Source organism: Chiroxiphia lanceolata, chromosome 26 (assembly GCF_009829145.1).
Source record: "Chiroxiphia lanceolata isolate bChiLan1 chromosome 26, bChiLan1.pri, whole genome shotgun sequence".
Classification (NCBI taxonomy): domain Eukaryota; kingdom Metazoa; phylum Chordata; class Aves; order Passeriformes; family Pipridae; genus Chiroxiphia; species Chiroxiphia lanceolata.
In genome coordinates this window covers 4,922,679-4,946,581 of record NC_045662.1, presented here as the reverse complement: position 1 = coordinate 4,946,581, position 23,903 = coordinate 4,922,679, and the positions used below count along the sequence as shown (strand labels likewise).

At 60.6% G+C, this 23,903-nt stretch overlaps 3 protein-coding genes and 1 non-coding gene across 7 annotated transcripts; 3 read left to right on the top strand and 1 right to left on the bottom strand.

Moving 5' to 3' along the window:
* Nucleotides 1-2,616: 2,616 nt before the first annotated feature.
* On the top strand, nucleotides 2,617-3,808 carry CISD3 (CDGSH iron sulfur domain 3). Its single transcript, XM_032711231.1, has 2 exons — nucleotides 2,617-2,925; nucleotides 3,462-3,808. Exons 1-2 carry the CDS (start codon nucleotides 2,743-2,745, stop codon nucleotides 3,639-3,641), a joined length of 363 nt encoding a protein of 120 aa, XP_032567122.1. The 5' UTR covers nucleotides 2,617-2,742; the 3' UTR covers nucleotides 3,642-3,808.
* A 2,740-nt stretch (nucleotides 3,809-6,548) lies between these two features.
* PCGF2 (polycomb group ring finger 2) lies at nucleotides 6,549-16,624 on the bottom strand. 4 transcript variants are annotated; one of them, XM_032711228.1, is made up of 10 exons: nucleotides 16,565-16,624; nucleotides 13,439-13,578; nucleotides 13,087-13,183; nucleotides 10,775-10,830; nucleotides 10,287-10,337; nucleotides 10,080-10,188; nucleotides 9,577-9,625; nucleotides 9,313-9,411; nucleotides 8,293-8,373; nucleotides 6,549-7,007 (listed from the first exon to the last, which is right to left on the bottom strand). In XM_032711228.1, exons 2-10 carry the CDS (start codon nucleotides 13,548-13,550, stop codon nucleotides 6,690-6,692), a joined length of 972 nt encoding a protein of 323 aa, XP_032567119.1. In that variant the 5' UTR covers nucleotides 13,551-13,578; nucleotides 16,565-16,624; the 3' UTR covers nucleotides 6,549-6,689. The 4 variants fall into 4 exon arrangements, with proteins under 4 accessions (XP_032567119.1, XP_032567121.1, XP_032567120.1 ...); XM_032711230.1 differs by lacking the exon at nucleotides 16,565-16,624 and adding an exon at nucleotides 15,752-15,770; XM_032711229.1 differs by lacking the exon at nucleotides 16,565-16,624 and adding an exon at nucleotides 15,488-15,509.
* Nucleotides 16,625-19,085: 2,461 nt separating this feature from the next.
* On the top strand, nucleotides 19,086-19,159 carry TRNAN-GUU. Its single transcript has one exon. It is a non-coding gene; the product is annotated as a tRNA-Asn (tRNA).
* A 1,932-nt stretch (nucleotides 19,160-21,091) lies between these two features.
* On the top strand, nucleotides 21,092-23,786 carry PSMB3 (proteasome 20S subunit beta 3). The gene is made up of 6 exons (XM_032711223.1): nucleotides 21,092-21,243; nucleotides 21,410-21,594; nucleotides 21,936-22,043; nucleotides 22,590-22,767; nucleotides 23,015-23,109; nucleotides 23,667-23,786. Exons 1-6 carry the CDS (start codon nucleotides 21,241-21,243, stop codon nucleotides 23,713-23,715), a joined length of 618 nt encoding a protein of 205 aa, XP_032567114.1. The 5' UTR covers nucleotides 21,092-21,240; the 3' UTR covers nucleotides 23,716-23,786.
* The last annotated feature ends 117 nt before the right edge of the window (nucleotides 23,787-23,903 follow it).

Here is a 23,903-nt window from a genome sequence, read left to right as displayed (position 1 = left end):
CTCACCTGGCTGCCCCCCTCCCATGTGAGGAATCTGGGGCTTGAAAGCAGCTGCTACAGAGAGCAAATATATTCAGCAAATTAGGGCTAAAATGCTAAATTTCAGGGCTGCCCCCTCAGCCCTGAAGTGCCTGGTTTTGTGTGGTGGCTGCACACACACACAAAGCTGGACCTGCCATCCCTCAGATCCTTGGGATTTGGGAGCAGACATCCCCCAGCACTGGTTTGGGTGAGCAGGAGTGTCAGCCTGGGCTCTGCCACCTCTGTTTGTCCAAGTGGGGAGGATTTTTATTTTATTTCTCACTGTTTGTTACTCTGAGATCCCAAATTCCCATGTTGCCATGTTGTTGCCCACGTGGTGCCCGTCACCTCCAGCCCAAGTTAAAACCCCTGAGGTCGTGCCCTGACTTGGTCAGATTCTTCCAAAATTCAACCTGGTTTCACCCCCTGGAATCAGAAACGTGCCAGGACCAGGGAGAGAGGGATGGGAAGGAGGGAAGGCTGTTGGGATCAATCCCTTGTGCAGCGAGTTGTGGTACAATGCACTGATCTCCCAAAACACCCAGAATCCGTGCTGGAATCCCCCTAAATTTGGGATTTGCTGCCCAAATCCCTGCAGGAGACACACAGGGGGTCAGTGAAAGGCACTTAGTGAGGAGGCTGAGAGGTGCTGGCTGGGGCTCTGCACCACTCCTGGGAGACTATTTGGGAACCCAGGCACTGGAAGAGGTTGGAAATCAAGGAATTGGGTGGGGTTTTTTTTAGGCAGGCTCACTGTTAAATCAGGGAGGGCTGAGCTGTGCAGCATCCCTGGCCCCCTGCTCGGTGGTGGCAGCAGTTGGAATATGATCCCCCCTGGATCTCCCGGGATTCCCGGGACAGGGTGGGATGAGGCCGGAGAAGACGAGGGGGATAAGAGACATAAAGCACTTACACACATCTCTCCAACACCTTCCAAAGGCTCCCAGTCCCTGGGAATTGTCACCTCGACCTGTCCCAGAGCCAAAGGTCCCTTTGGCAGATTGAGGGGAGAGGGGAGGGGAGAAGGGGGGGCACTGCTGGAAGGTCGCCAGTTGTATCCCTGTGGGAAAAAAAAAAAAAAAAAAAAGAGGGAGAGAAGGAGAAAGGAAAAAAGAAAAGCTAAAGATTATCTGTGTTTCAGTTGCACTGGGGTACGTTTCTTTACCCGTTTTGATGCTGATGTCTCATTTAGTATGTTGCATGTGTCTTTTTTTTTGGATTTGTTTTGGGGTTTTTTTAATTAAATAAAAGAGAAAAATGTGTATATTTTTGGCAATTTAAGGTAATGTAGCTAAGATATATTTTTTTCACGCTGCTTGACTGTTCTTTATTATAATAAATAATATTAATATTAATATCAAAGAGTTTTTTAATGCAGAAAGAGGTAAATTTAAATGAGAATAGGGGCTGTGGGATGAATTCCCTGAAAGGTGCCGGGTCCTGCTTTCCACAGGGAATGTGTGGCAGCATCGGGAGCAAGGGACGCTCTTGGGATGCAGGAGTGGGATCCCCGGGGGGATTCACTTTGGGAATGAGAGGAGACCAGGGCGAGGGAAGAGCAGTTGGTGGAAAGGTTTCCCCCCCCAAAAAAACAGGGATAAACCACACTGAGGGCCCAAAACCACTCGCTGACCTCACGAGCAGCTCCCCAGTCCTCCCCTCTCCCAAGGGTTTTTTCCCTGGAGGCACCAAAGCCAAGGTCTCCACGCCCCCCGTTCTCCGGGGGGAAGCTGAGGCACGGGGAGGGCTCGGGAGCCGGGGATCCTGATCCTTCTTGCCCGGGAAAGGGACCGGGGTCAGGACCGGGGATCGGGATCAGGGACGGGGTTTGGGCACCGACACCGCGTAAAAGGATCGGGCACCGGGATCGGGCACCGGGACCGCGCAGTGGGAGCGGGCATCGGGACCGGGACCGGGATCGGGAACCGGGATCGGGAACCGGGATCAGACAGTGGCACTGGGATCGGGGAGGGGGATCAGACACTGGCACCGGGGTCGGGGCACAGGGATTGGGACAGGAGCCGGGGTCGGGTACCGGGATCAGGGAGTGAGATCAAACACTGGCACCGGGATCAAGGCACCGGGATCAGGGATTGGGATCAGACACTGGCACTGGGATCGGGCACCGGGACAGGAGCCGGGATCAGGTACTGGGACCGCGCACCGGGAGGGACAGCGGGACTGGGCACCGGGAGCATCACTGGCAGCAGCACCAGGAGCAGCACCGGGACCAGCACCGGGACCATCATCGGGAGCATCACCGGCAGCAGCACCGGGACCATCACCAAGAGCATCACCGGGACCATCACCGGCAGCAGCACCAGGAGCATCACCGGCACCATCACCAGGAGCATCACCGGGACCATCACCGGCAGCAGCACCGGCAGCAGCACCGGCGACATCACCGGCAGCAGCACCGGGACCATCACCGGCAGCAGCACCGGGACCATCACCAGGAGCATCACCGGCACCATCACCGGCGGCAGCACCGGGACCATCACCGGCAGCAGCACCGGGACCATCACCGGCAGCAGCCGCGGATCCGCGCCCGGTGGAACGTTCCCGCACCGAGCCCGGCGCTCCCGCCGAGCCCGCCCGGCCCGAACCTTCCGGCGACGCGGGAGGAGGAGCCGCCGGGGGAGGTGACCGGGACCGGAGTGGGGTGAACCGGGAAAGGCGACCGGGACCGGGGTGCGGTGAGCCCGGCAAGGTGACCGGCACCATGCACCGGCTCGGCTCGGCCACGCTCGGGGCTCTGCTGAGAGCGCTCCGGGGTCGGGCCCCCTTCTTCTCCCGCTCCGCGACCCCCCCGCAGCCCGCGATCGCCGCCAAGGAGCCCTTCCCGGTGGAGCTGAAGGCGGGCAAGAAGTACGCGTGGTGCTCGTGCGGGCACAGCAAGCGCCAGGTCGGGCAGGGGGGACCGGGGGGGCTCGGGGAAATCCGGAGGGTGCGGGTCATGGGGGGCTCCGGAGGGTCCGGGGGTCTCCGGGATGACGGGGGGTCTGGAGAGGCCGGGGGGGTCGGGGAGGTCCGGGGGGCTCCGGGCTATGGGGGGCCCCGGGGGGGCTCCACCAGCTGGGGGTGGTCCAGGGACTCCAGGGGGTCCGGGGGCTCTGCTCCCTCCACTTGGGATGTGCGGGGATGCCGGTGGGGTCAGGGCAGGACCAGCCCCACAGGGACCCCCCTTCCTCCCCCCAGTCCCGGATTGGAATTTTTAGGGGGCACGAGACGCTGTTCCCTCCCCGGATTGGAATTTTTAGGGGGCACGAGGCGCCGTTCCCTCCCCGGCTTCTCCCGCCGCCCCCCCAGTTCCCGAGGGATGCGCTGCCCGTGGCTGGGATGGGGGGGGGTCGCGGCCCCCCAGTGTCTCACACACCCCGCGGGGAAGCAGCCGGGCACCCCCAGACCCCCCCCCTTTACCCCCTGCCCGCCTGTCCGCAGCCCTTCTGTGACGGCTCCCACATGAAGGCAGCCCGGGGGATGTCCCCGCTGCGCTTCACCCCCCAGGAGGACGGGCCCGCCTGGCTCTGCGGCTGCAAACGCACCCGAAACCCCCCCTACTGCGACGGCACCCACAACGGGGAGGAGGTGCAGGGGGCCCCCCTGCCCCCCCGGCCCTGACCTGGAGCCCACGGGAGCTCGGGACCACCGGGATGCACTCGGGACCACCGGGATGTGCGTCCCGCTCGAGGGCACGGAGGGAGGGGGGAGATGCTGAGCCCCCACCCCGATTAAATCTGAATTTCTGAGGAGCTGCAGCGAACCAGCAGCGGCTGGGAAAGAAGGAATCCTGTGGACAGTGGGGTTTTTCAGGAGCGGTTTTGCACTGCCAGAGCTGTGGGTGCCCGTCAGGATGCGGGATGGAGGGGCCTGTGGGATTTGGGATGGAGGGGCCTGTGGGATTTGGGATGGAGAGGCCTGTGTGTTCTGGGATGGAGGGGCCTGTGGGATTTGGGATGGAAGGAGCTGTGTGTTCTGGGATGGAGGGGCCTGTGGGATTTGGGATGGAGGGGCCTGTGTGTTCTGGGATGGAGGGGCCTGTGGGATTTGGGATGGAGGGATCTGTGGAATGTGGGGCGGAGGGACCCATAGGATTTCTTATGGAGGGACCTGTGGGATTTGGGATGGAGGGACCTGTGGGATTTGGGATGGAGGGGCCTGTGTGTTCTGGGATGGAGGGGCCTGTGGGATTTGGGATGGAGGGGCCTGTGTGTTCTGGGATGGAGGGGCCTGTGGGATGTGGGGTGGAGGGACCCATAGGATTTCTTACAGAGGGACCTGTGGGATTTGGGATGGTCAGACCTGTGGGGTTTGGGATGGAGGGACCTGTGGGATCTGGGATGGAGGGACCTGTGGGATCTGGGATGGAGGGACCTGTGGGATCTGGGATGGAGTGACCTGTGGGATCTGGGATGGAGGGACCTGTGGGATTTCTTATGGAGGGACCTGTGTGATTTGGGATGGTCAGACCTGTGGGGTTTGGGATGGAGGGACGCATGGGATGCAGGACAGAGGGACTTTTGGGATTGGGGATGGAGGGACCTGTGGAATTTGGGATGGAGGGACTTGTGGGATGCAGGATGAAGAAACCTGTGTGATTTGGGACAGAGGGACCTGCAGGATGCAGGGCAGAGGGACCTGTGGGATTTGGGACAGAGGGACCCATGGGATTTGGGATGGAAGGACCAGTGGGATTTGGGATGGAGGCAGCAGGAGCTGCCCCTGTGCAGGCGGGAAGGACAGTCTGCAGCATTTATTACATTTACAAAGCTGTATCCATACAAATGTGTAACCAAGAACAATACCTGGATACTGGGATATCTTACAGGACATTAAACCGCCGTACAGGATGCAAACACACAGAGCCATCGGGTCTGTACCACAGAGGGAAAACCAAAACCAGACCACCCCCTCCCCGAGCCCCACACAAACCCCAGCCCGAGGCAGCCGCCTCCCACAGTCCAGCCTGGCCTATTTACAAGGAGAAAAGGGGTGTCAAAGTCGAGACAAACGGAGCCCCCCCCCAAAACCTGGAGCCCCCCAGCCCAGGGGGTGGGGACAAGAGACAAAAGTGGCCCCGTGGGGACCCTTCCCGGGGCCTCCCCAGCGCCTGGGGCTGTGCTATAGCCGAGTCCGTGCTGGGGGTGCAGCACTTCCCAAAAACAATAGTTCCAAATCAAAAGCTACAGTAACGACATCCCGTGTCTTCCCGACCCTCGGAGTCGGGAATTCCACCTACAGTTCCCTACAGTTCCCACCTTCCTTTGGTTCTCACCGTGCCCGTGTGGGGGCCCTCGGGGCGCTGCAGGCACTTGCTAAATTGTTTTGTGTCCCTCCCCAGCAAGGACAGGAGAGGAGCCCTCGGGAGCTGCATTCCCCGGGGCTCGTGTGCTTTTTTTTTCTGTGCCTGTGGGAAGTTGGTCCCTTCCCTCGGGGCCGCCCCACTCCCGCCCTAAGCAGGGCAGCACCTTCCCACACTCGCCCCTCACCGGAGCCTCCTGGCTAAAGGCACTGTAGTCTGCTTTTTTGTATTTTATTTTATTAAAAAGCCAATGTGAGGGCAGGGGGAGAGGGTGGGAAGGACGGTGGGGAGGGGGGGGACCAAAAAATAAACGCTTGGAAATGGGCGCCCTGGGTTTGAAAGCCCCAACCATTTGGATGCCCCCAAATTTCCCGGCGGTGCCCGGAGCTGTTGGCACCCCCAGGGAGGAGAAAATATCCCGAAGGGTTGTCCTCCAACCCCCAGTGCCAGCAAGCTGCAAGCAGAGATAATTTTTAAGCCGGGGGAAAAAAAAAACGCGAAGGAGAGAACTTACTGTGCGAGGAGGGGAAGTGTCTGTGCGAGGCTTTGCCTGCCCAGAGCCTGAAACAGCATCCAGAGAACACGGGGAAAGCAAAGAAAGACCCAAACTCACGCGTGGCAAAGCTGGGGGTGGTGGGACACCTGGACCAGGGGGCAGCTGCGGGCACCAGGTAGGCCTAAAAACCCCCAAATAAACACAGAAATGCAGAAAAAAAAACCCAAAAAAACAAAAACCCCACAGCAGAGCGAGGCTGAGGGGCAGTTTTTGGCTTCTGTGCTTGGCCCCTTACCTGTGCTTGGCCCTTACCTGTGCAGCCAGGAGTCCCCACTCACGGCCCCCGTCTCGCTCCGGGCGGGACACGAGCGAGGAGAAGAGGGATGAGGAGGAGAGGGAAGAGCGTCAGAGAGAAACCAGGGAATTGTGGCAGCAGCACCTGCCTGGCTCCCAGCTCCGGCATGCAGCTCCCAGGAGGGGAAACCAAAGTCCACAAACCGAACCGACAGGAGAGACGACAAAAAAAAAAACCCAACAAAAACCAAACCAACCAACAAACCAACCAACCAACCGCAAACGAACAAACAAACAGAAAAAAAGAGAACATTTAAAAAATACCCACCCACGTTTCTGTGTCTTGTTCTGCGTTTTTGTTTTGTTTTTTTTTTGTTTTTTGGTTTTTTTAAATTAATCTGCTCGGTCGATAGAAAATAAGTATGTATAATTATTTCTTTTTTGTTTGTTTTTTTTTTTTTTCGTTCTCTCCCTATGTACAACATATATATTTATATAAGGTCTGTATAGAACAATCTACAGAAGAAAAGCCGGGCCCGGGGGTTGGGGGGGGGAGCAGTCCCTGCTGGGCGGGGTTTTAGGTCAAGGCCGAGCCCGCGCTGCCGTTCACAGTCGTTTTGCGGCACCGGGCGCCGGTGGGTGCCAGGGGGTGGCAGTTCGAGGTGCCGTTGAGGGTGGCGCCGGTGCCGGAGCTGGGCGAGCCGTGGGACGGGGTGCCAGGGCTGGGCAGGGAGGAGGAGGTGGCGGGGAGCGTGGCGGGGCTGTGAGCTTTGTCGCTGCCCGACTCGCACTCGGAGGCGCCGCTGGTGTTGGTGCCCTCGGAAGGGGCAGGGTGGGACAGCTTGAGCCGCTTGCAGGCGGGTTGGACGCGGTATTTCAGAGGCAAGGGGCCGTTCTGCGGGGAAGGAGGGGGGGGGGGCAGAGGGGCACGGCTGGCACCCTGGGGCGCCCACGGTACCCCACGGCACCCCACAGCACCCTATAGCACCCCATGGCACCCCACAGCACCCCATGGCATCCTATAGCACCCTACAGCACCCTATGGCATCCTACAGCGCCCTATAGCACCCCACGGCACCCCACAGCATCCCACGGCACCCCACAGCACCCCATGGCACCCCACGGCATCCCACAGCACCCCACAGCACCCCATGGCATCCTATAGCACCCCACAGCACCCTATGGCATCCTACAGCACCCTATAGCACCCCATGGCACCCCATGGCATCTTACAGCACCCTATATCACCCCATGGTACCCTATGGCACCCCACGGCACCCCACAGCACCCCATGGCATCCTATAGCACCCTACAGCACCCTATGGCATCCTACAGCGCCCTATAGCACCCCATGGCACCCCATGGCATCTTACAGCACCCTATATCACCCCACGGTACCCTATGGCATCCTACAGCACCCTACAGCACCCCACCATAACCCATGGTACCCTACAGTACCCCACAGCACCTGACAGTACCCTATAGCACCCCATGGCACCCTACAGTACCCCACAGCACCCAACGATACCCTATAGCACCCCATGGCACCCCATGGCATCCTACAGCACCCTACAGCATCCCACCATAACCCATGGTACCCTACAGTACCCCACAGCACCTGACAGTACCCTATAGCACCCCATGGCACCCTGTAGCACCCCACTGTAACCCATAGTACCCTACAGCACCCCACGGCACCCCACGGTACCCTATAGACCCCATGGGACCCCACAGCACCCCATGGTACCCTACAGCACCCCACGGTACCCTATAGACCCCATGGGACCCCACAGCACCCCATGGTACCCTACAGCACCCCACGGTACCCTATAGCACCCCATGGCACCCCATGGCATCCTACAGCACCCCACTGTAACCCATGGTACCCTACAGCACCCCACAGCACCCCACAGCACCCCACAGCACCCCATCGTACCCTACAGCATCCCATGGTACCCCACAGCACCCACAGTACCCCGTGGTACCCACAGCACCCCACAGCACCCCATGGCACCCCATGGTATCCCACAGCACCCACAGTATTCCACTGGACCCACGGCACCCCCTGGACCCACAGCACCCCACGGCACCCCACAGCACCCCATGGTACCCCACAGCACCCCATGGCACCCCACGGCACCCCATGGCACCGGTGTGCCCACGGCAGCAGCTCTGCTCACCCTCCTCCAGGGGTAGATGTAGGCAATGTCCATCAGGGTGTAATATTCCTTCAGGGGCTCATCCTCATACAGCACTTCCACCTGGCCCAGGGGACACGGGGGACACCGTCAGGGCCCCGGGGTGGGGACAGAGGCACTGCCACCCCCGCAGAGCCACCCCCGGGGGGGCAGGGGGTCAGGGGGTCACTGTCCCCAGGTGACTCTCACAGAGCCGGGGGCTCCCGGGGCTCCTGGTTACATGGAACAGGCCTGAAAGGATGGATCCATCCCCTGGGAAAGGATGGATCCAGCCCTGGGAAAGGATGGATGGATGCAGCCCCTGGGAAAGGATGGATGCAGGCCCAGGAAAAGGATGGGTCCAATCCTAGGGAAAGGATGGATGTAACCCCAGGGAAAGGACAGACGCAGCCCCTGGGAAAGGATGGATGGATGCAGCCCCAGGGAAAGGATGGATGCAGCCCCAGGGAAAGGATGGATGCAGCCCCAGAGAAAGGATGGATGCAGCCCTGGGGAAAGGATGGATGCAGCCCCAGGGAAAGGATGGATGTAGCCCCAGGAAAAGGATGGATCCAGCCCCGGGGAAAGAATGGATCCTGCCCTGGGGAAAGGATGGATCCAGCCCCAGGGAAAGGATGGATCCAACTCCAGGGAAAGGATGGATGCAGCCCCAGAGAAAGGATGGATGCAGCCCCAGGGAAAGGATGGGTGCAGCCCCAGGGAAAGGACGGATGCAGCCCCAGGAAAAGGATGGATGCAGCCCTGGGGAAAGGATGCATCCAACCCCAGGGAATGGATGGATGCAGCCCCAGGGAAAGGATGGATGCAGCCCCAGGGAAAGGCTGGCAGGGCAAAGCTGTCTGGGGGCAGCAGAACACGGCACCTGCAGCGGGGGCTGCAACACGGGGAGGCCAAAGCAGCACCGGCCCCTCCGAGCCCACCAGGGCACAGTGAAATATGGGCAATGAGCAGACCCCAGGCCCCCCCCCAGGCACCCCCAGGCACCCCCGGGGATCCCCTCACCTTGTACTTGCTGGGAACATCCATCTTGTTGCGCAGGAACTTGGCGAGGTGCATGACGGTCATGGCCGCGGGACAGCGCAGGAACCGCAGCCCGTTGCTCTGGGGCCGGGGGGAGACGGCACTGAGGCCACCGGGCAGGTCGAGGGGGAGCCCCCACCTCCTCCAGCAGGAGCTTTGGGGTGCCCTCCTGTGCCCCCCATACCCCAAAAGCCCCAAGGGCGGCCAGACAGGGAGCTCCCCCCGTCACAGTCCCACCACACTCACCTTCTCCTTCTCCAGGTCCCCGTTCTCGACGGTGCCTTTCTTCTCCTCTCTGGGGGGGAGGAAAGGAAACACAGGACAAAGTCTATGGAGGAATGAAGAGGTGGAGAGGAAGAAGAACCCCCCAGAAGGGCTGTCCAAGGGGGAGACACCCAGTGACCTTCAGCCAGGTTGTGGCTTCACCCCCCCAACCACTTCCATGCCCATTTCCAATCCAGGCCCCTGCAAACCACTGACTCCCTCCAAAACGCTGCTCCAGGTGCCAGTGGCATCCTCAGAGGCCACCACCAGCATCAGGGACACGGTAGCCCTTGGGAAAGAGCTTCCCTGCCTGCCTGGCGTGGAAGGTGTCCCTGCCCATGGAATGAGGTGATTTTTAGGGTCCCCTCCACCCCGAACCATTCCGTGACTCCACGATCTCAGTGCCAGACGGGGGACAGAAGGTGGGAGTTTCTTCCCAAGCCCCAAACCCAGGTGGAGGTTTGGGAGGAGCCCGAAACGGGTACCTGGAGCCCTCGTAGAACTCGATGGACAGGCTGACGATCTCGTCGTCCGTCAGGTTCCCCTTGTCCTGCTCGGACACCTCCCCTCGATCCTCGTTGGAGCCGTTGGGAACTGCGGGAGCAGAGGGAGGGAGGGGCTGAGCAGAGGGAGGGAAGGGCTGAGCCGCTGCCGGGGGGAGGACACGGCAGGGTCAGCGGGGTGGCACTCACCCTCGGCCATGGGATACGCGGCGTAGAAATCGCGGCGCCTCTTCATCTCATCTGAGGGAGGAGGAGGAGGAGGAGGGTGAGGGGGGAAAACACCTCTCCGAGGAGAGACGGGGGCAAAGAGTGGGGGGTGAGAGGAGCCCCCCAGACTGCCCAGTGCCCCTCCCCTGGGGAGCAGCTGCTTTAACAGGAGCAATCAACCCATAAACCCTCAGAGCCGCCGCTGTGACAAAGCCTTTCCGGCAGCTCAGCTGCTCCTCAGCCCTCCCACACCCGCAGACCCCACAATTTTCCCCCCCACGAGGCCGGGGGGGCACTTGGAGAGCAAACCCAGGCTCCTGCTCCCAGCTTTGCTTCCTGTGGGTCCCCTCAGAGCAGCCCCCGGAGCGTGGGATGAGCCCATCCCTGGCTGTGCACACACAGACATTGTCCTGCTGTCCCTGTTCCTGTCCCCAAAAAACCCCCCCAGTTACCCCTGCCCGTGGTTGTACCTTTGAAGAGCCCCGGGACCAGTTTGTACACAATGTCCTGAAGGGTTTTGTCCGACCTGGGAGGGGGGAAATAGGAAAGGAGAGAGAAATCAGCGGGATTAGGGAGCAGTTTATTCCCAGGGTTACTGGAACCTGCCCTGCACCACGTGCTCCCTGCTTCCCCCATCTCCCTCCTGAAAAACGCCCATCCCAAAGCCCCAAAGCCCCAGTTCCGCATCCCAAAATTCCAAATCCCCATCCCACAACTCCTGTCCTCACCACAAAGGGTTAACTCTGGGAAAAGAAAGAAAACCATCTCAAAAATCCCTGTAACTGCCGGGAATGATGACAGCAGGAGCCGGGGCCAGGAGCCGTTTCAGCAGTCAAAACAATCACAAAAAAACACACACCGAGAATTTTAAAAAAAAAATAAAATAAATCTAAGATCAGCAAATGTTTCTGCAAGTCTATATTCGCATCCAGTTTTATTTTTGGACTCCAAAGATTTATTTTGGAGCTGCAGCACCAGGGCTCAGGCTTTGATTTCCCTCCGTGGGAAGGAGGGCAGGGCAGTGCCCACTGCCAGGGCTGTTTCATGGGAAAGTGGATTCCCCAAAATGCGAATATCCCAAGGCAGGATCTCCCAAAGCACTGGAGGAAGCAGGGAAGCTCCAGCCCCATCCTCAGGCAGGATTTTGCTGGAAGGCTGGGACCTGCAGGCGGGGAACGTGGCACGATTTTAACACACCTCAAAAGCAAAGCAGGAGCAGTGGGCCTGGGGAAAAGTCAATTATACCCCCAATTATTTCCATTTCATAATAAGGCCTTTATTTGAAAGGCAAACAAACGACTGTGCCCCGTGTTATTTTTAGCCCAGCCACGTCTTTCATCCCGAATTCCTCAGTGACGTCGCTCCGGCTCACAAGGCCCCCGCTGTGATTTTATTTACAACAAATACCCAGAGAATTCACTTCATCATTCACAGCAAGCCGAGGTAACATCAGCCCTCGGCTGCTGAATTCCCAGCTCTGCCACCAGCCAGCCCCAACAAGCCCAGTGTGGTGGCAACTGAGGGGCACTGGGGTGGGCACAGGGGATGTGGCATCACACCCCGGTGTTGGCACCTGGTTTGGGAAGCAACGGTGCAGGGAATTTCCTGTGGATCAGGCCCCCCCAAGGACCACCCCCTCCTAAGTTTTCCCTAATCTGGGACCAAACAAAGTGTCACCAGGGCACCCAGGGCCTGGGGATGTGGGCACAGCAGTGCCAGCGGATCTGTCTGGATGTGTTGGAGGAGCCGTGGGAGCCCGAGTGTAAATATTTCAGAGTGAACCAGAAAGGGAAAAAAAATGAAAAAAAAAAAAAAAAAAAGAGGCAAAAAAAGTGTTACTACAGAAACGGATTTACGGGGAAGAGGCTAAAAAAAAAACAACCCAGGGTAAAGAATGGCTGGGTGATGCATCACAGCCTTCCCTGGTTTCTATGCCAACCACCTGCAGAGCCAGTTCCACAAACGGGCCTGGATTTCCCCAGCTGGGGATGTGACAGAGCCACTGGAACCTCACAGGGCCACTGTCACCTGTGCCCAGCCTGGCAGTGCCACCTCACACAGACACTGTCACCTGTGCCCAGCCTGGCACTGCCACCCCGGCACCCCCCTGGGGCACCAACCCCGTGGGAGACAGGGCTGGGAGCTGGAGAGCACAGGGGACTGTGGGGATGGATGGATGGAGGGATTGGTGGATGAAGGGATGGATGGATGGATGGATGGATGGATGGATGGATGGATTGGTGAATGGATGGATTGGTGAATGGATGGATGGATGAATGGATGGATGGATGGATGGATGGATGGATGGATGGATGGATGGTGGATGGATGGAGGGATGGATGGATGGATTGGTGGATGGATGGAGGGATGGTAGATTGGGGGATGGATGGATGGTGGATGGATGGTGGATGGATAGATGGAGGGATTGGTGGATGGATGGATGGATGGATGGAGGGATGGATGGATGGATGGGTCTGGGATGGGTCTGGGATGGGTCTGGGATGGGTCTGGGTCAGGGCACCTGTCCCAGCCTCTTCCTGCTGCCACAGAGATGTCCCCCAGTCCTGTCCCCCCCATGCTGGTGTTTCCCACTGTCCCCATTCCCTTCCCACCCCGACAGCCCCCCAATCTCCCCTGGCACAGGGGGTGGGATCAGGGGCAGGGGTTCTGTGCTGTGAGGGGGGGCAGAGCCCTATTCCCCACTCCAGGTGCTCAGGGCTGCACCCCGGAGCGGGCACAGGCTGCAGGGACACGGGGAGCCCCCCGAGCCCCCCGAGCTCACCTGATGCTGAGGAGGGGCCTGGTTTTGTGCACTTGGACGTCACACATGGGGCAGTACTTGTTGGTCTCCAGGTAGCGAACGATGCAGGTTTTGCAGACTGCGGAGAGAGACTCGGTGTGAGCAGAGGGACGAGGGGGCAGAGCCTCTGTGCCAGCCCAGAGTGGCACCCCCGGGCCCCCACACCGGCTGGGGGACAGGACCCCTGCCCGCTGCAGCCCCCCTCCGTCACCCCACAGCTCCACACGGACGCAGGGCGGGTCTGGGCAGCACGGGGGGGGGTTGGTGTGGCACAACCAGCCTTTGGGGGGCTCGGGGCACCCCTGGGAGCAGCGTGGGGGCCCGGGACACTCACAGGAGTGCAGACACTCCACGATGGTGGTGGCGTCGATGAAGTAGCCGCCGCACAGGGCGCACATCAGGTGGGGGTTCAGCTCGGTGATCTTTATCCTGGTGGTCCTGTGCATTTTGGAGCAGCACCACGGCGGGTCCTCCCTGCAGGGAAACACCCCCTTAACGGCAGCTCTGGGCAAGGGTGGGACCTGCAGGGCTCACTTCACCCTTCAGGGAGCAAATCCAGTGTCACCCTCAGTCCTGGGAGCACTGGGGCACCCTCAGCCCTGCACCCCTCCAGCCCTGGGGGTGCACAAGCAGCACCCCCACACCTCCCCCCGTGCAGCACCCCCTGCTCCGGGTGCTGCCCAGCTCCCTCTGCCTCATGCTTGTGTCTCCCTGGGGTCCCCAAGTGGGTCCCCAAGGTGCTGAGACACCTCTGAGTGGGGACAAATCCCCCCTGTCAGCCAGTCCCTTGCCCAGAGCTCCCGTGTGTGCACATACAGACACACAGACACACAGACACACACACACACAGACACAGAGAAACACACACACACAGACACACAGGCACACAGACACACAGACACACAGACACACAGACACACAGACACACAGACACACACACAGACACACAGACACACAGAGACACAGACACACACACACACACACAAAGTGTATTTTGGGTTTGGTCCATGGAAAAGGTGCTTCCAGCCACCATCCCACGGTTTCCATAGAAACCCCCCAGCCCTGTGCTGGCCACCTGCCCCTGCCCAGAGCCCCTGAGGGTGTGCCAGGCCAGGTGAGCCCAGGGGGCACGGGCAGTGTCCCCCAGCAGGGGCTGAGGACACCGGGAATCGCCGCCTTCCCGCTCCAGCGCTTCCACGTTTACAATGGGAGACGGCGGAGCCCGAAATCGCTGCAGTTTTATTGTTTCCATGGCAACCCCGATACTTGGAGAGGAGCCAGAATATTATTACAACCATCCGAGGAGAGGGGGAGAGGGGAGAAGGATCCCTGGGATTGTGTAAATGAGTGTGGGCGCAATGACAGCCACCCCTGTGGGCACCAACCCCCCCCCCAAGAGGAGGCACACGTGTGTAACACATGTACACACCTGTACACACCTGTACACACTTGTACACACATGTACACACCTGTACACACCTGTACACACTTGTACACGCACATGGGCTACACTTAAACACATGTATCCCCCCCACACACAGGTACACAGGTACACCTGCACCAGGGATGGGGACACCATTGGGACTGGGATGGAGATGCCACAAGGATGGAGACACCACTGGGATGCTGCAGGGATTGGGATAACCATTGGGACTGGGATAGAGATGCTGCAGGGATGGAGACACTGGGATGCTGCAGGGATGGGGACACCATTGGGACTGGAGTGGAGATGCTGCAGGGATGGGACATCATTGGGACTGGGATGCTGCAGGGATGGGGACACCATCAGGATGGGGCCCTCGAGACACCCCTGTGACCAAGCCAAGCTCTGGGATCCCCTTCCAGAGGCAGGGGAGGGCCAGGGGCGCTGGGGGGTTTGGGAAAGCCCCACTCCCCACCCCCTCAGGCTCAGCTCTCCCCCCTGGACAGCCCCCGGGGTGTGTCCCTTGTTGCCCCCGGGCAGGTGTCCCCAAGTCCTCCACACCCTGCCAGTGATGGGGGGGCCACTGCCAACCCCCTCCCCACGTCTGGGGGTGCTTCGATCCCCTGTCCCCAGCCCCCCCTGCCACGGGGCCGGGCCGCCCACGCGGGGCCGCGGGACCCGCGGCTGCATTTTGGGGGGGATTTTGCAGCTTTCGGCGCTCGCAGGCGCCAATGGCGGCCCCGGGGCTCGGCGGGAGGGGGGGAGCCCGAGCCACCGGCGCAAACCGGTTCTAATAAACCCGGTGATAACCACGGCGATTTCCTGCCGCGGGGGCGAACAAAGCCCCGGCCCCCCCCGCGCACCGGGACCCGCCGGAGCCCCCGGGGCCGCCCCGTCCCGCCGGCAGCGCCCGCACCCCCCGCCCCGCTCCCGAGCGGCTCCCGCGCCCCCGGCCCCGACCTTCGGGGTCTTTTGTCTCCGTGGGCGGTGGCGCGGCACGGTGTTCCCCCCTCCTCCCTTCCCCAAACCCCCCCCGGCCACGGCACGCGTGGGGAAGGACGTTTCAAAGTCACCGGTAACTTAGACCCGAGCGGCCCCCCCCCCCCCCCTCCCCGCGGGACCCTCCGGCGGCGGCGAGCGCGGGGGGTCGGGAAATACAGCGGGACGGCTCCCCCCCGGCACGGCCCGACCCCCCGCACGACCCCCACGGGGCCCCCCACGCACCGCGGACACGACGAGACGGCCCCGGAGCGCGGCCCCCGCGCCCACCGACAGCGCCCGCCGGGACCCGGGCACCGGGGAGCCGAACGCCGGGATGCGGGGATGGAAAACCCCGCGGGGAGGGCACGGACACGCGTGTCCACACACAGGGACACCCACAGGGACACACGGACACACACACACCCCCCGGGTCCCGGCGGTGGGACGTGTCCGCGGTGCGTGACACCCGGCGGGCAGGGACCCGCGACGGGCAGGGACCCGCGAGGGGCACGGGCAGGGGGTGGGCACCGACACGGGATGGACAAGGGGTGGACACGGAGTGGACACGGGGTGGACACGGACACGCGTGACCCCGCGCTGTGCCCGGTGGGGGGGGCGTTCACCGCCGGCAGCTCCCGCTGCGTTTCGGCGACACCAAACCCTCCCTCCCCCCCCGGCTCGGGGCAGCCCCGGTGTCCCCGGGGCGTTCCCGGTGCCCCGCAGCCCCTTTGTGCTCGGGGCCGGCTGTGACAGCCCGGCCCGGCCCCTCCGCCCGCCCCGGGGGGGTTCCCGGCGCGTCCCCCCCCCCCAATCCCCGCATCGCCCCGCGCGGGGCCCGGGGAAGGAGCGGGGCGGCCGCCGCCTCCCCCCGGGGCTGTCGGGGCTCCGCTGCCGGTGTCCCCGCGGAGGGGGGGTCCCGGTGCCCCGGGGCCGCGGCACAAAGCGGGGGGAGGCGGCGGCCCGCTATCGGCCATCTTTGAGCGCGGGGCGAGGCGGGCGCGGGGGGGCCCCGCGGCGGGGCCGGGGGCGGGGGGGGGCACCGGGCCCGGTCCGTACCTGGTGGCGGCGGCCCCGCGGCCGCCCCTCCGCTCCCGCCGCTCGTCGCGGCTCCGCTCGGCTCCGCGCTGCGGCCGCCGCGGCCCGTTTTTTTTTCTTTTTTTTTTTTTTTTTTTTTCCCCTCTCGCTCCTTTTTGTTTTTTTTTTCCGCCCTTTTTTTTTTTGGCTCCTTCCTCCGGCGTTTTTTTTTTTTTTTTTTTTTTTTCCTCCCTTTTTTTTTTTTTTTATTTTTTTCCCTCCTCCAGCCGCCGCCAGGCCCCGCCCGCCTCACGTGACCTCATTCCTTTGGGGGGTTGCGGAGGAGGGGAATGAGGGGCCGAGATTGGGGGGACACCCCCCCCCCCCAAACCCCGCATCCCCATCCCGCCCCGGTGGTCGCGGAGGGTCCCGCCGCTCCCTCCACGTTGTGCTCAGGGGGGAAATGAAAGCGCCCCAAAAACCGCTGGAACGGCCCCAAAATGCGAGTGATGCCCGGCGGCAGCTCCACTCCCCGTTAAGGGGTCCCGGTGTCCCCCCTTCTCTGCTTGGGTGGTGCCCCGAGACCCCCCCATCCCAGGGAATTTGGGGTCCCAAATGGGACAATTCCCACTCGGGACACGCGGGATCATCCCTGGGACTGTCGGTGCTCGGCAGGGAGGGGAAAGCAAAGGGAAGGGGGGGGAAAAGGAAGGGATGAAAAATAGAGGGAATTTTGGGAAATGGAAAATGGGGCGAAAAAAAAAGGAAAAAATATAGAGGGAAATTAGAGAAAGGAAGGGGGAAATGGAAAAGAAGAGGGGAAAAAGGAAGAGGGGGAAATAAGGGAAGAAAAATAGAGGGGAAATTACAGAAAGGAAGGGGGAAATGGAAAAGAAGAGGGGAAAAAGGAAGAGGGGGAAATAAGGGAAGAAAAATAGAGGGGAAATTACAGAAAGGAAGGGGGAAATGGAAAAGGAGAAGGAAAAAAGGGGGGAAACGGAAGGAGGAAAAATAGAGGGGAATTAGAGAATGGGAAAATGGGAAAGGAGGAGGAAAGGAAGGAGGGAAAAAGAAGTGAAGAAAAATAAAGGTAAATTAGAGAAAGGGAAAAATGGAAAAGGTAGGGGGAAAAGGAAAGGGGAAAGGAAGGGAAAAAATATTGGGGGAAAATTAGAGAAAGAGAAGGAAAAAATTAAAACGGGGGGAAGGTATGGAAGAAAAACGGGAATTGGAGAAAGAGAGGGAAAATGGAAAAGGAAGGGAAAGAAGGAAAAAAAAGAATATGAGAAAAGGAAAGAAAAAAGGGTAAAAGTAAAGGACGGAGGAAAGGGGGGAAAGGCAGGAAAAGGGAAGGAGAGAGAATAAAAGAAAAAAAAATGGGAAAAGCGGGTAAGAACTAAAAGGGGGGGAAAGGGGCAGGGAGAGGAGCGGGCGGTACCGGTGGCACCGGTGGCACCGGTGGCACGAAGCGCCCACGCGCGTCCCCTCGGCCACGGCTGCGGCCCCGCCCGGTGTCGGTGTCCCGGTGTCCTGTTCCCGGTGCCCGGTATCCCGGTGCCTGGTGCGGGTGTCCCTGTGCCCAACGCGCCCGTTCCCAGCGCCAGTACCCGCACCAAGGTCCCAGGGGCTCGGTGCCCCGTTTCCCGGTATCCCAGTTCCCGGTGCCCGCAGTCCCGGTATCCCGGTTCCCGGTGCCGGTGCCCTGCTTCCCAGTATCCCCAGCCCCAGTTCCCCGTTTCCCGGTCCCCCCAGCCCCGGTGCCCCGGTTCCCGGTGCGGGTATCCCGATTCCCGGTACGCCCAATCTCAGTATCCCGGTGCCTGAAGCCTCGGTATCCCAGCCCCGGTATCCCAATTCCCAGTTTCCCCAGCCTCGGTACCCCTATTCCCGGTTTCCACAGCCCCAGTGCCCGATTTGCCGGTACCCCCAGCCCTGGTGTCCCTGTTCCCGGTTTCCACAGCCCCAGTGCCCCGTTTCCCAGTACCCTCAGCCCCGGTACCCCTATTCCCAGTTTCCCCAGCCCTGGTCCCCCTATTCCCGGTTTCCCCAGTCCCAGCACGCCTATTCCCGGTTTCCCCAGCCCCGTTATCCCCGTTCCCGGTGTCCTGGCCCCATTATCCCTGTTCCCGGATTCCCCAGCCCCAGTACCCCTGTTCCCGGTGCCCCGGCCCCATTATCCCCGTTCCCGGTTTCCCCAGCCCCAGTACCCCTATTCCCGGTTTCCCCAGTCCCAGTACCCCTATTCCCGGTTTATTCCCGGTTTCCCCAGCCCCGTTATCCCCGTTCCCAGTGCCCCCAACCCCGTTATCCCCGTTCCCGGTGCCCCCAGTCCCATTATCCCTATTCCCGGTTTCCCCAGCCCCGGTCCCCCTATTCCCGGTTTCCCCAGCCCCATTATCCCTATTTCCGGTTTCCACAGCCCCGTTATCCCCGTTCCCGGTTTCCCCAGCCCCGGTACCCCTATTCTCGGTGCCCCCATCCCCGTTATCCCCATTCCCGGTGTCCCGGCCCCGCTCTCCCGTCACCCGCCGAGTGCGGCGGGCGCGGCGGCGCTCTCAGCGCGGTCTCTGTGGCGCAATCGGTTAGCGCGTTCGGCTGTTAACCGAAAGGTTGGTGGTTCGAGCCCACCCAGGGACGGTGCCACCCTTTTACCTCCGCCGCTCCTTATTTTTTCCCCCCTCTCTTCTCTTCCCGGGATGGACTGAGCCGCACCGGGAGAAGGCGCTGCCCGTGGGCTCCCGGCTCCCTCCGAGGCGCTGGATGAGAGACTAAAGCAGCCCCTGCTGCGCACAAAATCGGCACCTCAGCGTCCCGTAACGTGCAGGGACATTAAATCGGAGCAGAGACTTGAAAGCCTGTTTCCATCCAGATTTTCCATGTTTCGCCTTAAAAATAAGCTGAAGGGGGTCCAAAATCTGCGTTTGCTGAGCTTTCCCCCCCCCCCCCTTAAAAACTCTCGTAAAATCTATTTATGTTCCCTGCTTGCCCTGGTTTTATTTTCATACCAGAAATAATGATGTTTCTGGTTTAATTCAGGGCACAAAGCCACGCTGGGAAGATCCCTGTTATTCCCATCTGGCTCCGCTGCTCCGTCTCTCCCCAGTGCCTGGGATGTTCCCACCAGGCAGAATGTGGGCTCTGACTTCTGCCAGAAATATTTTACAGTGGAAAACATTTTAAAAATACACTTTAAAATGCACTTTAAAACAGCCACAGGCCGGGCTGTGCTTCCAGGACTTGGTCCCGGGATGGATGAACAGCCCCAGCCCGGGACAGAGGTTTCCATTGGAATCAGGGCTGTTTCCAAACACACGGATCTCTTTCCCTTTGGCACAACTTCACTCCCTGAAACGAAACATTTAATCCTGTTTCCTCCAGGACAGAGCCGGTGGGTGAGGAAGGGAATCCAATGCTCTGCAGAGCAAATTCCCCCCCCGGAATAAAAAACACCCTCCCAGCCTCGTGTCCTTCCCCTCCCCTGGGTGATCCCTGACTCCACAGAGAGACTTTGTGGTGCTGGCACTTTCCAAAGAGGTGTTTTCCCTCCGGGCAGCCCCGCTGGCCCTGCCCCAGAGGAAGAGTTTAGGGTTTGTCCCTGGATCCCAAACGGTGGGAGTGGGAGGCCTGAAATCCAGCTGATATCCCGATATATCCAGCTGTGCCATGTTTTGACAGTGCCACCTCCCTACCGGCTTATCCAGCTGTGCCATGGCCCTGTGAACCTGCAGCTGTGCCCCCCCTGCTCCAGCTGTGCCACCATGGATCCAGCTGTGCCCCCCTTGATCCAGCTGTTCCCTTGATCCAGCTGTTCCCCTGATCCAGCTGTTCCCTCATTGCTCCAGCTGTTCTCCCATCGCTCCAGCTGTTCCCCCCTCCAGCTGTTCCCCTGATCCAGATGTTCCCCTGATCCAGCTGTTCCCTCATTGCTCCAGCTGTCCCCCTATCCAGCCGTTCCCGATCCATCTGTCCCCCTATCCCCCTGTTCCCCACCCAGCTGTTCCCGATCCATCTGTCCCCCCTATCCCGCCGTTCCCTCTCCCGCCGTTCCCAGTTCCTCTGTTTCCTATTCCCCTGTTCCCGATCCCGGTGTTCCCTGTCCCTCCGTCCCCCATCCCAGTGTTCCCCGTCCCTCCGTTCCCGATCCTGCTGTTCCCGGTCCCTCCGTTCCCCGTCCCTCCGTTCCCGATCCCTCCATTCCCGGTCCCTCCGTTCCCTATCCCTCCGTTCCCGACCCCGGTGTTCCCGGTCCCTCCGTTCCCGGTCCCGGTGTTCCCTGTCCCTCCGTTCCCGATCCCTCCGTTCCCGATCCCTCCGTTCCCGATCCCTCCGTTCCCGCTCCCTCCCTTCCCGGTCCCTCCGTTCCTCCCTTCCCGGTCCCTCCGTTCCCGCTCCCTCCATTCCCGCTCCCTCCATTTTCCATTCCCATCATTCCCCTCTCGCTGTGACTCTTCACTTTTCCCCGCCCCTCCCTCCCGTTCCCCCTCAGCCAATCAGCTCCTCCCTTGGCCTCCCGTCCCGCCAATCGCGAGCGGCGCTTCGGCGCGAGGCCGCGGCGGCGGCCAATGGGGAGCGGCGGGGGGCGGGATCAGCGGCGCGGCAGCACCCGAGGAGTGTCTGAGCCGGGCCTGAGGGGAGTCTGAGCCGCGTCTGAGCCGGGTCTAAGTCGGGTCTAAGCGGGGTCTGAGCGAGCTCTGAGCGGGATCCGAGCTGCCGCAACCATGGTGAGGTCCGGGAGGTGCCCGCGGGTGCCCGGGGGAGGCAGGAGGGCGGGAGGCCGCTCCCCGCGGGTCTCCCCCGGGTCGTTCCGTAGCCAAAGCCGAGCCCACGAGGCCGAGCGGGGCCCGGGCTGGGGCGGCCCCGGCGGTACCGCTGAGCTCTCCCTTGCAGTCGATTATGTCCTATAACGGCGGGGCCGTCATGGCCATGAAGGGCAAGGGCTGCGTGGCCATCGCCGCCGACCGGCGCTTCGGGATCCAGGCGCAGACCGTCACCACCGACTTCCAGAAGATCTTCCCCATGGGAGAAAGGCTCTACATCGGGCTGGCAGGGCTGGCCACCGACGTGCAGACGGTGTAAGTGAGGCCCCTCCCGGCTCCGTGTTCCCGTTTATTTACAATAAATACCGAGGGGCAGCTTGTGCTGGGTGTATCTATGTGTGTTCATAAGGAGGGGATAACATACGTAATTGCACTCCTGGTTTTGGTCTCCCTTCTGTGAGAGCTTTTTAAATAAACCTGCGTGTGGTTTAAGGTCACATCACTACTAAAACTGAAGTTCAGGCATAAGAAGAGCTGTTTGTGCACCACCTGCCTCGGGTGCTGGTGTCTGTCAGCAGCAGAACAGCTCAGGCCTGGGTGAAGGGGAAAGGAAAACCAACCTGCCTTGCTTTAATCCCAGTTCTCATCTCTTGCAGCGCCCAGAGGCTGAAGTTCAGGCTGAATCTCTACGAGCTGAAGGAGGGAAGGCAGATCAAACCCCAGACTTTTATGAGCATGGTTTCCAACCTGCTCTACGAGAGACGGTAACTCCCAGGCAGATCCTCTGCCCCCTGTCAGGGAAGGGTGAGGTCCCTGGGGCAGGTTCTGGAGCTCCTGTGACAGCTGCTCGTGGTGTGGCCAGAGGAGGCTGGATAATTTAGTGATGCTTGTCCTGTTTGCCTTGCCCAAACCATTGCAGGGTGCTTCCAGTTTGCCCTGGGAGGTTCTCCCACCAAAAGCAGCCGTGGGATGTTTTCCTTGTCCGGATATTTACGTGGGAGGTGGAATTGCATTGACGGGGAGACCTCAGGGCTGCCACGGCTTCCTCCCCAGGGGCAGCCCCAACCTCTGCTCTGTGAGCAGTGACAGCAGCCAGGGAAGGGCTGGAGCTGTGTCAGGGAGGGTTAGGGTGGATCTCAGGGAAAGGTTCTTCCCCCAGAGGGTGGTTGGGCTGCCAGAGCTCCAGGAGCGTTTGGACAACGCTCTGAGGGGCAGGGTGGGATCGTTGGGGTGTCCTGGGCAGGGCCAGGAGCTGGATGGATGGTCCTTGGGGGGTCCCTCCCGGCTCTGAGCCGTCTGTTCCCCCCCAGGTTTGGCCCCTATTACACAGAGCCCGTGATTGCTGGGCTGGACCCCGTGACACACGAGCCCTTCATCTGCTCCCTGGACCTCATCGGCTGCCCCATGGTCACCGACGACTTCGTGGTCAGCGGCACCTGCTCCGAGCAGATGTACGGGATGTGCGAGTCCCTCTGGGAGCCAGACATGGTGAGCCAGGGCTGGGATCAGCTGGGATTCATGGATTCACCCTCCTGTGTTCACTGGGCAGCTGGGATGAGAAGCTGGGCTGTGTGAGAAGCTCCGTCCTGCGGCGCTTCCCGAAGGAGCTCGGGAGAGGAGGCCGTGGGTTAAACGGCCTGAGGGAAAAGTCCTGCAGGGTCTTGGATGATAACTGGGGGTTTGGACCAAATTCCATGCAGTTTTTAGGCCAACTTCTGCTGCTTCTGTTCCCCAGGAGCCCGACCACCTCTTCGAGACGATCTCCCAGGCCATGCTGAACGCCGTGGACAGAGATGCCATCTCTGGGATGGGGGTGGTGGTTCACATCATGTGAGTGCTGCTCCCTTCCCTGTGGAACAGGGGGAGAACTGAACAAGCTCTGCACTCAGTTCCCTGCAGGGATTGGTTTCCAGGGTATCCCTAACCCTGCTCCCTTCCACCAGTGTCTTTAGAAATGCTTTGTTCATTCTCAGTGTGTTTATTTGAGTGCCTGTCGCTTGAACTGCAGGAGAGGTGAAGCCTGGAGTCAGATTCTTGCTGCACAGGGATTCCCTGGCTGCATTCCCACTGGGATGTGGGAGCATGGTCCCTCACACACGGGTAGCAGTGGCCAAGAGGACGCTCTTTGCCTCAGCTGGGTGCAGTGTTAACTCCCAGCTCTGCAACTAAACTGGCTCCTGAAGCAGCTTCTTTTACTTCCCTGCAACATTCCAAGCCCGGGAGCTCCCCTGGGGTGGAGGAGGAGGGGGTTTGCTCAGTTCTCACAGCCACCTTGAGTTCAGGTGACCCAGCCTACCTGTGCACCTGCAGCTTCCTAAGGGAGGGACAAGCTCTATGTGGGGACTAAACGTGGATTTATTAACAATCTTCTCTCTTTCCCCCTCTAGAGAGAAAGACAAGATCACCACGAGGACCCTGAAGGCTCGCATGGACTAGCCCAGCACAGCTGCTCCCGTGTCACACCCGGCCTGGGACTTTTTTAAAATAAACCTCTGGCTTGGAGTGAACTTGCCTTTGCTTGGTCTGAACACGAGGATCGAGTTCTCCTCCCTAAAGCCGTGAGGAGCAGCTCAGGTTTTAGGTGGGAGCAGAGTTTACCTTTCCCTCTGAGCCCCCTGCACTGA